The sequence below is a fragment of the Loxodonta africana genome, chromosome 16, assembly GCF_030014295.1.
Source record: "Loxodonta africana isolate mLoxAfr1 chromosome 16, mLoxAfr1.hap2, whole genome shotgun sequence".
Classification (NCBI taxonomy): Eukaryota; Metazoa; Chordata; class Mammalia; order Proboscidea; family Elephantidae; genus Loxodonta; species Loxodonta africana.
Window position 1 is genome coordinate 71,780,459 of NC_087357.1, and position 14,368 is coordinate 71,794,826.

General features: G+C 42.6%; 2 protein-coding genes across 6 annotated transcripts in view; both read right to left on the reverse strand.

Moving 5' to 3' along the window:
* Positions 1-9,668, reverse strand: part of PPP3CB (protein phosphatase 3 catalytic subunit beta) — a 49,492-nt gene extending 39,824 nt beyond the window's left edge. For 4 of the 5 annotated variants that reach the window (XM_064269717.1, XM_064269720.1, XM_064269718.1 and 1 more), the window contains exon 1: positions 9,561-9,668. In XM_064269717.1, the coding sequence (XP_064125787.1) occupies positions 9,561-9,645 (85 nt within the window). In that variant the 5' untranslated portion in view covers positions 9,646-9,668. Of the gene's footprint in view, positions 1-8,648; positions 9,125-9,560 lie in introns of those variants that run through there. The other variant, XM_064269722.1, reaches the window with a different exon arrangement.
* Positions 9,669-9,797: 129 nt separating this feature from the next.
* USP54 (ubiquitin specific peptidase 54) overlaps positions 9,798-14,368 on the reverse strand; it is a 66,674-nt gene continuing 62,103 nt past the window's right edge. Inside the window, 2 exon segments of the mRNA XM_064269716.1 lie at positions 9,798-12,299; positions 12,302-12,772. Coding sequence (XP_064125786.1) covers positions 12,214-12,299; positions 12,302-12,772 — 557 coding nt within the window. The 3' untranslated portion in view covers positions 9,798-12,213.

Here is a 14,368-nt window from a genome sequence, read left to right on the forward strand (position 1 = left end):
ATGGTCTCCAACTTTTGCTGGCCCTTGGTACTTTTCAGCAACTCCATTACACATTCCAGTCTCTCCCTCAATGGAGATTTCAAATGGTCACATCTTCCTTCAGCCCTTCACTCATTTTATTTTACTCAGTAATCAATGCTACATCCAATTTCAGAGGAAATTAAGGCCTTCAGACCAAAATTTCCCCTTCTTGTCCCTTTCCACCCACATCTACACTTGTATTCATCTTTATATTTCTTTCTGTCTCAGTGAGGAGGTATCCCTTCCATCAAATACTAAACATTTTATCTGAATCCAATCCCTCTTCCACATACCCCTGGTCCTGTTTCTTCTACCTCTACTCTCTATTGGGTCTTTCCTTTGAGCAGACCCAGTTAACCTGTTGCCATCGATTCCGACTCATAGCAACCCTATGGGACACAGTAAAACCGCCCCATAGGGCTTCCAAGGAGCAGCTGGTAGATATGAACTGCAGACTTTTTCGTTAGCAGCTGAGCTCTTTACCACCGTGCCACCAGGGCTCCTTTTGAGCAGGTGAGCATACTTAAATCTCTGAAGTCTTAAAAACAACTAAAACAAGTAACTCTCCCTTAATTCTTATCCCTGTAGTTTCTACCATTTATATCCCTTGTTTTGATAAATGAAACCAGGCAACTGGTATCTTCATTTTCTCACCTTTTATCCATTTTCCTCAATCTACATTTATCTAGCTTCTGTTCTCCTTCTTCTACACCGTAACTCTCTCCTCTCTTGGGTTCTCGAAATCATTCACCTAATTTTTCTCTTACTTCTCTGGTCAGACCTAATTGGCCTATTTCATGAACTCAGTTCTTTTCCTGCTCCTTAAACATAAGTGTGCCCTAGGGTTCTGTCCTTGACACTCTTCTCACACTACCCTGAATTAGTGATCTCATTCATATCTACAGCTTCACCTGCATCTATATTTTGAGGAATAACAAACAGATCAGTTCAGATCTTGCCCTTAAACTCCAGATCCATATTCAACTATTAAATACCTCCCCTTGGATGTTCCATAGATATCTCAAACTTAATAGGTCCAAAATCAAACGCATGGTCTTTCCCTCTAAACTATTATCAACACATCTACCCAATTAATTTGGGAATACTCCTAGACGTCTCCCTCATCCTCATCCTATAGAGCCAAGAGATCCTAAATAACTTGGCTGATCTGTTTTGTAACTTTGGGCCCCAGAACCACTAAATAAGGACTTAATTTTTTTCTAGAATTACTGAAATCTTCAATTTTGTCCATGCTTCACAATACTTACAGGACGTCCTTTCTAAAATTCAAATCTCAACATTCCCCTGACTCAAGGTTGGCTTCATTATATAAAATCCAAATCTTTTACCTTAATATGTCATATGTGGTCTCTTGTGATCTGACCCACGTCTACATTCCCTCCCTCATATTTTACCACTACCCCATATTCCAGACACAGCCTACACTCCAGACACTTTAACTTTTCACTTCTTAAGCTACATCACTCTTCTTCATCTCTATACTTTGCATGCCCTAATTTATTTTTTGGAATACGCTAGTCCTCCCATTCTTTGTCTTCTAAACTAACTTCTTGTCTTTAAACCTCATTTCAGATATTCCTATTCTTGAAAACTTTTCCTAATTTTCTCGGTCTAGGTTAATGGTAGCTCTCCTTTGTGGTCCCACAGCACAGCATATGATGCACACTTAGATCATGGCCCTTAAACATGTCTCCCTCACCAGTTTATGAGCTTCTTGGAGGGGGCTATGCTTTCATCTCTACATACCTAGTGATTAGAATGTAAAACCAAACCAAACCCGACAAACAGCAACCCTACAGGACAGCACAGAACTGCCCCATAGAGTTTCCAAGGAGCGCCTGGTGGATTCAAACTGCCAACCTCTTGGTTAGCAGTCATAGCACTTATCCACTACGCCACCAGGGTTTCCGGTGATTAGAATATAGGTATGAATAAATGTTTACTGAATTAATGATATAGTTAATTTAAAAAAAGTGTTTATCTTGATACTAATTTGGGTGATAATGACAAAATATTTATAGCGCTTTTTTTACAATTTACAAAGGATTTTCAGACATTATCCTATATGATTGTCAAAGACACCCTGTGAGTTTGGTACAGTAGGTTTTATCTCCTTTTCACAAATGAGGTAATAGGTTCAGAGAAGTTAATTTCAACAAGTAGGGGGTAGAACCATGGCTGAAATTAAGGCCTTCAGACAGGTGGTCCAGTACTATCCGGCTTATACTAACACAATGACAATTCTTTGCTGACTGGAGGGATCATCAAAAGGCTCCAAATCATGAGAAGTTATAACCTATTCACTTGCCAGGAGTAGAAGCATGAGTTGACCACAACCTCTAACGGCAGATTCAATACATCTAACAGCACTGCCTTTAAAATTTCAAGATATTCCTTGGGTGTCTTTTAATTTGTGGTAGTTCTTTGACTACAATACCTTTCCCTCAACATTGATTCCCCTTTCTGGCTTATTTTTTGTTATGGTATCACCATTCTGTTACTCACACTTCAAATTTTGATGTCATTGTTCTCTTTCTGGACACCAAGTCCTTTGATTCTTCAAATTTTCTTCATTTTCTAACATCTCCATTGCTGCAATGCTTGTTCAAGTTCTTACCACTTTGTGTACTAGAACAATCTAATCTCTACTCTTCTTCCCCCTGAACTGTACAAGGAACAGCTAGATTAACCTATTCAAAAATTCTTGGTAGTTTCTTAATGCCTAAAGAATAATAGAAGCCTAAATCTTATTTTGAAGGTCCTTTAAATTTTAACTCTTCCTAGTCTTTTACATATTATTCCAGTCTTTGTCTCCAGCTGTGATTGCCCAACTCAATCTCCATAGAAAAATTAGCTGATTATGAAAAATTTTTGCCTTTCCACCTGTTTCATTCCTACACCCAATCATCAATCCAGTATATCTACCTAATATTACTTGGAAACTGTGTCATACCTAGTTTTTCTCCTTCTTCAATTCATGTCTTGGTCACCTCTCACTTGAATTACGCTGTTAATCTTCTAGACACCCTGCTTCAAGCCTCTTCCCTTCTATTTATTCATTCCACACAATACTACCAAAAATTAGCTTTCAAAAACCAAGATACTGGGTCAGTTTTCTACTTTAAAACCTTCAATAATAATAATGAATGATGATGGCTATCAATAGTTGAGTACTTATCATGTGCCAGGCCAGGCACTGTGATACACACTTTACAAGCACTGTCTCCATTAATTCTCACAAAAACCTCATGATGATAATGGTTTATTAACTCCATTCTACAGATGAGAACACTGAGGCTTGGGGATATTAAGTATCTTCTCCAAGGTGAGGGAGTTATTAAGTGGTAGAGTTAGGATTTAAACCCAGGCAGTCTGACTCCAGAGCCCACGTTTTTAATCAACCACAGGCTATACTCCTTGTTTAAATTCCAGCTCCTCAACTTGGCATACAAAAGATCTTTTCCAACTTCATCTCCTGCCACTCCTTGCCAAGCACTTTACACATTACTATCACAAATTTCATGCTTTTTTTCAAACTCCATGCCTTTGTGCTGCTTTTTCTCTACCAGAAAATGTTTTCTCTACCCCAGACTTTGTCTGGAGAAACTCTACACGTTCTTCATGGTCCATCTCAAAACTTATCCCATCAGTGATGATTTCTCTCCAAGTAAGACAATCAAGAGAGTCAATTCCTTCTCTATAGCTCCAATAGTACTTTGTACCTAAGTCATTATATATTATTTATTTACAATAATGTCTCCCCCACTAGACTGCCAGTACTCCAAGAGAATATGTCTAATTTAATATATCTTACGTCTTATTCAATTCTGCATTCCAATGCCTGGCACAATGCCTCATACAGAAAGGCACTCAATAAATGTTGCACAAATAAATGGTCGCAATCTTCTGCCTATTTCAATCCTACCCATCTTTCAAAGTCTCTTTCCTCCTGTACAAACTCTTCCTAGACCATTCCAGCCTAGATTCATCACTACTTCCTTTGAACCCAGACAATTCGCTGGCTCTGCCACTTATCTAGCAATTATTAATCATGCTCATCTTTATGACACCTTATATTATTAACTTTTCATGACTGGTTATATCCTCAAGGACTGAGACTGTATCTTTTCTATTTCTGTTGTCTCCCTACACAGCAGGCAATTAGTAAACAGTTGATATTTCATTACTTTGATGTTCCAGAATAAATTCTACATACGATAATGCCCAATTGGTTTCAGCTTACTTCATCTCTGTGCATAAACATTTTTATGGTGAAATGAAGTCACATGATTGGCACTAAAACACACCTCATTTAATAAATTTCTTTTCATCAAACTTTTCCTTACATCTCTTGCCAATTCATTCAATAGCTCTGGAAGCTGAGGCTTTTGCCTCACTACTGAGCAGCTGTATTTCCTCCTTGGCATTTTCCTTCTAACGTGACTTGCTACCTGTATTCTCTCTCCCTCTCTCACTCTCATACACGCACACATGCACACAGTATATTCTCTGTTTCTTTACTTTCTCTAGGTCACATGGTACTGAATATTTATTTTAGTGTGGTTAACATTTTAATGGGGGTGGAAAGAAGAATCATTTTCAAGAGCTATCTTTTTAGATAGCTAAGTCCACCAAACAGACTTTGTAAACAAAACTTAAAGCTGCTTCAAAATACAATGAAATAGAACCAGCAAGAAATACGGAAGTAGCTGTGACCCCAAGACCTATGTGAGTCATCTGAAAATCTGTAATGAAAATAAGCAATCCTAATAAAGCTAAGGGTACTGGAAAACACTTTAGCCAAATGACCTCAGATTATAAGCAGAAAGGCTGGCAGCAGAACCTAAATGAATGAGGTTCTCCATCAAAAATATATCAAAAACTACTTAAAATACTTTTAAAAATGCTTTTAAAAAAATTAAAACACATATTCTGCATCCCACTTCGGAGAGTGGCGTCTGGGGTCTTAAACGCTAGCAAGCGGCCATCTAAGATGCATCAATTGGTCTCAACCCACCTGGAGCAAAGGAAAATGAAGAACACCAAAGACGTAGGGTAATTATGAGCCCAAGAGACAGAAAGGGCCACAGAAACCAGAGACTACATCAGCCTGAGACCAGAAGAACTAGATAGTGCCTGGCTACAACCGAGGACTGTCCTGACAGGGAACGTAACAGAGAATCCCTGAGGGAGCAGGAGAGTGGTGGGATGCAGACCCCAAATTCTCATAAAAAGACCAAACTTAATGGTCTGGCTTAGACTAGAATGACCCCAGAGGTCATGGTCCCCAGAACTTCTATTAGCCCAAGACAGGAACCATTCCCAAAGCCAACCCTTCAGACAGGGATTGGACTGGACTATGGGATAGTAAATGATACTGGTGAAGAATGAGCTTTTTGGATTAAGTAGACACATGAGACTATGTTGGCATCTCCTTTCTGCAGGGGAGATGAGAGGGTAGAGGGGGTCAGAAGCTGGCCAAATGGACACGAAAAAAAGGGTGGAGGGAAGGAGTATGCTATCTCATTAGGGGGAGAGCAATTAGGAGTACATAGCAAGGTGTTTATAAATTTTTGTAAGAGAGCCCGACTTGATTTGCAAACTTTCAGTTAAAGCACAACAAAAATTTTTTAAAAATAATTAAAACACACCCTTCAGCATTTTGGTCCACTCTGAAAGTCTAATAATTTAACAGACAAGGTAAATATAACCTGGGAAAATTTTTAAAAAATGTTAATGCAAAAGAAATGAGTACATTGGAGGTGCTTAAACAAACATATACAAAATATAATGCCCTCTAAGTGAAGGTGAATTTTTGTATCATAATTCAAACGGACTTGATCATCTCAGAGACAATCCAGCTTTACAAATCTGGACCCTGGTCTACACAGCAAAAAGTACATTTTAAAAGTATCCAATAAAAACAAAAAAGGAGTACCTGGACAATTCAAACCCACTCAAATTGATTCCAATTCATAAAGACCCTACGACAGAATAGAACTGCCCCCATAGAGTTTTTAAGCCTATAATCTTTATGGTGGAGCCCTGGTGAAGAGCTCGGCTGCTAACCTAAGGTCAGCAGTTCAAATCCACCAGCCGCTCCTTGGAAACCCTATGGGGCAGTTTTACTGTGCCCTATTTTTTTTTTTTTTTAATAGGGTTACTATAAGTCAGAACTGACTCAACAGCAACAAGTCTGGTTATCCTTAATAGAAGCAGGCTGCCACATCTTTCTTCCTCGGAGTAGCTGGTGGATTCCGACCACTGACCTTTCAGTTAGCAGCCAGTGCTTTACCCAGTGTGCCACCAGGGCTTCTTAAATTCAGGGTTTTCTGCTTTAATTATCCACACCAATTTTGCTGATGTGGCAGTAAAGTACACATGAGTGAACAGTTGTTTTTTTTCCTATTTTTTTGTTTCTAATTTCTTAGCTAAGGAAGAGAAAAAACCGTAACAAAAGTAGTTAAGAGGGCATACTATCTCACCTAAATAATTTGAGCTACATTAACTTTCAAACAGAGAACAAATTTGACCTGAGCTAGCAGCTGGAGTAGGGTCAGAATCGAATTTGCTTTAATTACCAAGCAAACCTAATCACCCATAAATCAGTGATATAGAAACACCACTAATTTCAGTGAAGAGCTCATGACATTTGTCCATGAATCACACTATAGTATTCCAAGCTCCCAAACTTCTCCACATAGTAAATTTCAGGCATCTTATATTGAACACTGAAAGATCTATATCCCTTTCAAAACCTATGTGACCATAAAAACTTCCAATTTGAAGTGTAAGAGTGTAAAATTTAGAGAAAATAATAAGGAAAAGTACCAGGGAGCAAAAGACTACTTGTATTCAATGCCAATGCGATTTCAGTTACTTGAGGTCAACCGCGGTCCCAAAGTGTTAAATGAGTAACGGGAAGAAATACTACACATCCGGCTCTGTCCCACCCGGAGACCATATTCACACAAGTTTTATTACAGTATATTGTTCTAACTTTTCTATTTTATTATTAGTTATTATTGTTAATCTTTTAGTGGGCCTAATTTATAAATTAAACTTTTTCATAGGTATGTATGCATAAGACAAAACACAGACAGGGTTCGGTACCATCCACAGTTTTAAGCACCCACACTGATCTCCAAATAGATATTCCGTGGATGAGAGCAGACTACTGGTACTACAAAACGGTACCCATGTAAAACCAGCATCACATCCTGGACTTAAATCTGGATTGTAACAGGTTAAACATAAGTTGAAAATCTGCCTCACCACTGTGGCCTAATATCTTCAGGCCATCAGTGTTCTCTGTCATCAAATGTAACATTATGGTACAGTTATTGAATGAAGAAGAAAGAAGCCTGAAGATGAAACCTAAAAATGGATTTCTCTATCTGTATGAAAGGGAATTTCCCAGTAAGTGCAGCGGGAACTGGAGATGAGACTCCATGAGCATGGCATACTAGTCTGTTGTACACCATTTCTAAACATGTGATCCGTATCAGCCATTTCAACTGGTTAACAAATTCTGTAAAGAAATACAAGTTGTCCCCATGAAGATGATAAACTAAGCATATGAGATATGATATCCACGTGCTTTATTTAACTATAATTTTTGTACCAATAAGCTCCTTTCCTATTTATTGAGATCAAATGGCTTTTATTCCATACCAACAAACTGCAAATATGACTGTGTCTTGGATTCACAACTCACCCTTAAGGAATCTGCCTATGCTTGCAGTCTTATTTTTACTGCATTAAGGCAGTAGAGAGAAAACATTACCATATATATGACAAGGGACAAGAAGATTCACAAGCATAAACTCATTGCTCAGGCCTGCCCATCTAGCCGTGCCAGGGGAAATAAAAGAGGACAAAAAAATATAGTCAGACAACGAAGCAGCAGCCCATGTCCCCTGTTCCCACCCCCACAAAAATGGAGGATTTCACAACAGGATCAATGTCTGAACTACTGATTTTTTTTTTCTTTCTCTTTCTAAAAAGATTTTTCAGAACAAGGATTCCATAAACTCTTTATTCAGTTCATTCTAATGCCTGAGCCAAGGGAATATACTACTCACTTTTAAAATAATACACGTAAGCCTAGGTACAAGTCGGTGTGATTCTTTCAAGGACCAAAAACCAAAACCAAGCCAAACCCACTGCCATCTAGTCGATTCTGACTCATAGCAACCCTATAGGACAGAGGAGAACTGCCCCATAGAGCTTCCAAGGAGCATCTGGTGGATTCGAACTGCCGACCTTATGGCTAGCAGCCATAGCTCTTAACCACTAAAAAAAAAAAAGGAGGGTCAAATTAAAAATTAAAAGAAACACAAAGTGAAAAGTTTTTCTTGTTTTTACATATTTTAATGGAAACACATCTGGTCAGATTTCAAAAGCTGGACTAACAGTGTATAAACATTGTGCCAGTACATGTGAGAAACTAAATGAAAAGAAAAAAATCCACAAATAAAAGGAGTGCCTATGTTTTCAAAAATAAATGTAATACAATAAAACGTTATACTAAAAGAATCAAAAAATTTCAATTTATTGACAAAACTATATGGTAAAGAAAAATAATTTCAAATTCTGTGTTTCACCTCCATAGCAGTTCTGAAGTTGGCGCAGTCTCCCAGAGAGCTTGGAAATCTGAAGCAATTCTCAATTAGCCTTCAATTTCTCTATTTTAAATTAAGCTGCTGACCTGCTGTAGGTAATTATGCACAAATTCGGCCTCAACCGAGAAACAAATTTAACATTTAACTTTTTCTTCCAAGGGGAGAGCTCCTGCGTGTGTCTGGAGAGCAGAAGTAACCCCCTTTTGGCGTTTGACCAAACAACGTTGACGGTTTTCTAATACTTCTTCCTATCCATGAGGCTTTTTTTCTTTTTTACGCTGCCTTTCCTTCTACCCTGCACTTAATGCCTTGGGCGCCCAAATCCTGCCTCGGCCCTTCACCCTGTGCAATCCCATACGGTTCCCCCCGTTTCCGCGCGGGGAGGCAGCCGAGGGCCGAGCGCCGAGCGCCGAGCCCCCGCGCCTGGCGCTAACTAGGCGCGGACAGGCGGGCGGCTGTCACTGGGGAGCAGGCGTGGGCCAACGCCGAGGTGACTGCTGACTGCTCATCGCCCGGGCCCGCGTGGCTGAAGGTCTCCGAGCCCCTCGGTGCGCCCGGGCAAGGCTGGCGTGCAGCTGTCGCGGAGCAGGAAGCTCATCGCGGCCCCGGGGCCGCTCTGACAGGCAGAGGTGGAAAGGAAAAGGGCTGACTGCGGCTAGCTGCCTCGCCCCTTCGGCTAGGAGACGCCGAGAGCCTAACCCCTATCCCGGCCTGAAGGCAAACGGAGCCGCCGCCACCGGTTCAGCCCAGCAGGGGCCCGCCCAGGGGCCACTCCCCGAGGGAGGCAGCCAGTCACTCGCCCGCCCTTCCGGGCCCGCTCCCGAAGGGACGGTCTCCCGCCCGCCCTCACACACCGCTCCTTAGGCCAGGCCCCCAGGGCTTCGTCCACCTCACCTTTGACGACGCGGTCAGCCCCGGGAGGGGGCGGCGGGAGCGGGGGTGGGGGCGGTGCAGCCCGGGCCGGCTCCGGGGCGGCCATGTTGGGCCCGGGGCTCGGCTGGCGCGGGGCCGGGCGGGGTTGGGGGCGGGGGCGGCGGCTACCAGAGCCAAGCGGCAGCGCCGCCGGGGAACATGGCGGACCCTCTTTCCCAACAGAGGGGCTGAGACCGGCATGCACCGCGCGTGCGGGGGCGGGGGCGGGGCAGGCTCTAGGGACCTGAGCAAAATTACTGAGGATAGGAGAGAAACAGGACGAGGCCAAGGGATCAGGTTAAAATTCTGTGCATGCAGAAACAAAGGATAGGCGGGAGTCTGTAGCTAGTTGCTTCCGTAATTGAGTGCGAAGAAACACGACACCGGCTTTCAAGGAGAGCTACCAGTAAGACAGGGAAATGTGGTCAAACCTCAGAATCTTCTGATAGAGAAATGTATAACAGTTCAGCTACCAGATCTGGGTACTGAAACGAGAATACAGGAGACACTGTAGGGTCTAGAGCAGGGAAGTGATCAAGGTGGAGTTTGATGATTCTGGCCCTTGTGTTTGGAGTTTAGAATTGTCGGGACCCTGAAGGAATGGAGTAAAAAAGCAGCTGGAGGAGTCTGGGCTCCAAGGGTTAAGGATCAAAACAGATGGGAGAAGGGAAGGGATGGCACCAAGATGTGTTCAAAGAAAGCATCTGCAGAATTCACCTGAAAAGGACACAGCCTCCATCTTGATTCATTTAAAAAATAGAAATTTGGAAGGCAGAGGAAATTGAAGATTAATTCTTCTCTTCCAAGTGTATCTGCCCTTCCCCCCATCTTCCTGTGCCCAGATTGGAGGGCATAACTGCTTTGCCTACATTCATCATCTGGGGGCATATCTACTCAAGGACCAGGGGCCCAGGACCATGGAACAGGACCTAAATTTGTAAAGTATTTCTTTGCACATATAGAATCTGGGGCCAGGTGACTTATGGAACCTTTATAGGGACCAAGGTGACCGACATTCACGGGGAAGAGGGTAGATGAAGACTGACTGATCCATACTTATCAGAAGGGAAGAATGTATATGGCACCAGCAGATGCGTTGCATCATGGACAGAGACCAGCATATCCAGTAAGCTCTGGATATCTTGATAATGTAGAATCCAAGTGGGGTGGGGAGAGAAATTCCCACCCACCCTCCTGCTCAATAATACATTAGTTCAGAATCTGTTAATGATGGATGTGATAATAGGTAAGCAGTGGTCTGAAGTTCTCAAAGAACACCTTTCTACATCTTCTTTGTGTCATTCTCAGTGATCCTGAGACCTGGAGTAAAAGAGGAAGGAAATGTCCAGTAGATATTCTTTGTAAAGGGAGCCCACAAAATATCTTTAGAGGGAAGGGACTCTTGGGAGTGAGGCAGGGGTGGAAAGGGATCTTTCTGGCATGGAAGTGTCATAACTCCAGGGGAAGGAGAGGGGAGGGGCAGCCATGAGAAAACGGTAAGGAGGGATGGGAGGCACTTCACAAACCTGGAAGGCAGACAAAGGGCACTACCAGTACATAGACCAGAGATGAGTTTCTTAGAGGAGTTTGAATTCTCAGAAAACCTGTCTAAGAAGGGGAGGGGGAAGATGTGTGATATATGAGTACCTCTGGCAGGAAAGAGGAAACATGCAAACAGCAGTAATAACAAGGAAAGTAAGCCACTCCATTTTAGGGGCCATTGACTCCCTATATCCTTCAACTCCTTGGCTCCTAACCTTCACTCAGTCATAGGTATGTGTGTGTATATATATTGTGCCAGAGCTCTCTCCCTCTGTTTGGGAGCTCCAGGCCACTGGGAATCGTTATTTCTTGCTTGCCTAGGCCTCCCCAACCCAATACAACAGAGCAAGAGCATACAAAAGGGAAGAATGACAAGGGATTAAATAGAACTATCTTATGGGTTTATTAATGAAAAATACTTTACAAAAACAGTATGTTTGGCCCTAAAATAGTTGAGCTGACTCTGAGGGTTTACAACGGCGACTGAGCAAGTGGCAGTAATGGCTCTGCTGCTGAGGACAGGAGGGTGTGTTAGTGTGCTGGACTCCATCTGTTCAGAACAGTGAATGTTATGTTGGCAGATCCACCTTCTAGGCCTAAGGTTTGGGGGCACAGGGAAGGCTGGCAGGCCATAACACCTGGGCAGGTGGGCTGCCCTGAATGATGTAGTCAGGACCATGACCACAGGGCTACATGTTCCTCCAAGGATGGGGCTAGGGAGGACAGAGGGTCAGGTAACAGGCATAAGTAAACCAACCAAAGAGTAGAAGTTGGGACTATAGTCGTGAATAGAGCATGAGGGTTCTGGTGGAGGTGGGGGCATAAAGTATCCAGGATTAAAATGGTGATCTTAAGGAATGGCTAGTGTCCAGAGTAATATAATAGATGCATTTTTAAAGTGAATGGAAATTGGAATTTCAAATATTTTCTCCCAAAGAGCCAGATCTCCTTAGAAGTCCCTGGCATCCCTAGGGGAAACTGCCAACTCTATGCTGAGATGAGACTGGCACAACCATGACAGGGATGCAGGTAACCAACTGTGCCCACAGTACAGTTTTACAGAGAAAGGTGTGGCTCCAGGAAAGGGTGACCCTTACCACCTGCTGTGCTGCAGGGCTCTGGCCCTGATCTGCTCTCTTCCAGGGGCATCTGCTAGAACAAACAGAAACCCTTCTCCCCCGTCCTCCTGTGCCCAGACTGGGGGGCATAACTGCTTTGCCTCCAATCATCATCTGGGGGCATATCTACTCTTCGAGGACCAGGGGCTCGGGATTCTGGAACAGGACCCGAATTCCAAGCTGACCTCAGGGGTACGTGAAGACTTCTGGATAGTGAGGACACATGGTGAACAATAGGAGGGTGGTTGGGTGAGTGGGAAAGATCCCCCCAGGACTGAGCATGAGGAACCTGAAGTCCCTGGCATCTTTCTGGTAGTGTGGCAGTATGATTTAGTGGAGGCTGGCACCCTGGAGTGGTCAGAAATCTGGCCCCAATATGCTGGTTACTCTCTGACCAGGGTCCCCAGGAGGCATCTGTCTTGGAACGATGTGGGAGACTCCGGTAGTTCAAAGTCCTTCCTGTGTATTTGATCCCTTGGGAAGTTTCACCCCTGTCACACACAGCCAGAAACTGCTGGCCATTCCTCGAAGTTCCTGGGGAGAGAAAAGAAACCCAAAGACTGAGTATCTTCAGAAAACCATTCTCATTCCCAGAGGACCATTCAGGCTGTTGCTCCCAACTCTCTACCCCTCCAAGATCATACTTACAAGGGAAAGAAAGAAGCTAGCTTTGCTTTTGATTTCTTTTTTTTTTTTAATTTTTAATATCCATCAAAATTAACATGGGCAAATGAAACAGTGTCCTATATGGTTTCCTACTTCTACTTCGATCTACTATAATCCTTTCTCCACTACAAACACACACACACACACACACACACACACATATGCATACATACTGGAATGGCTCCCTAATATAAAAAAATATAGCAAATGTAAATTACAGTTCTGATAACTTTACTCCTAGAGCAACTACCCCAAAACATCACTCAGTCTTTTTTAACACGGTGCCTTCGCTCCAGTTTAAGCAATCTCTGCTTACATTCTTGCTCATTCTCAGAGATCTCTGTGTGTTCACACCACTCTTCCCAAATACACAATGTGGAATGCCTTTTCTATACATTTATTCTCCTTTCTTTAAAACAAACAAAATAACTAATTTTTTAATCACTTCTGAAAAAAAAGTTTCCATTATTTTATGACCCAGCAACATCTGCACTATGCTTTTGTGTGTATGAGTATATATCCTGATTTATTTAAAGTCTGAGCTCTGGAAGAACAGACTTCTTTCTCTCCTGTTTTCACTGTAGCAATCGTTATACAACAAGCTGTAATCAATGCTGCTTGACCCATCAGTGATGCCCTTAACAACTGTTAAAGGAAACTGACTGCCTGGCCGCTCCACTGATAATAGGGAGTCCATCAATTCAGAAGGCCTGTTTACCCAAAGCTCCCTGAAACTGAACATAAACATCAATAGTACTATTCTATCTTTTGTTCTAGAACACCCCCACCCCCAGATATTTATATCCTTAAGCCAAGGTTTCTCAACCTCAGCACTGTTGATGTTTTGGGCTGATAATTCTTTGTTGAGGAGGGAGGGGGGCTGCCCTGTGCTTCGTAGGATGTTTAGCAGCATCCTTGGCCTTTACCCATTAGGTGCCAATAGCACATTCCCCTCCCCGCATTGAGAATCACTGCCTTTTAAGTTATAGATTACTTCCCATATACAATTCCACTAGTTGCCCATGGGAAGGAAAAGAACATTTTGCTGTGGAGGATCAAAGAAAGCCAGGATGATACTGCCCACCTTCCTCAGGATTGTCTGCGTCTGCACACATGGCATGGGTACTCCAAGTACAAAGTCCAAGTTTCCTATTCACTCCTTATCCTCCTAGACCACACCTCAACTGAGACATAGGGGAGAGAAGGAAAGAAAACTAGCTGATAACTCTGTTTTGGGGGGATCCTAAAAATTGGGTATTAACTCTCCTCAGTCACTGAAAAGCTTATCCTATCATGACTGAAGCAGTTCATTTTCATGGGTTAGTCAGATTCTGGGGGCGCTGGTTTAGACCCTTGGTCTAAGAACCATGTTGCACAAGAAATAATTCAATCAAAATTCATCTAGATCAATGCTTGATCTTAAAGCAGTAGTTCATATCCTATACCACCCCACCTTAGAGACCC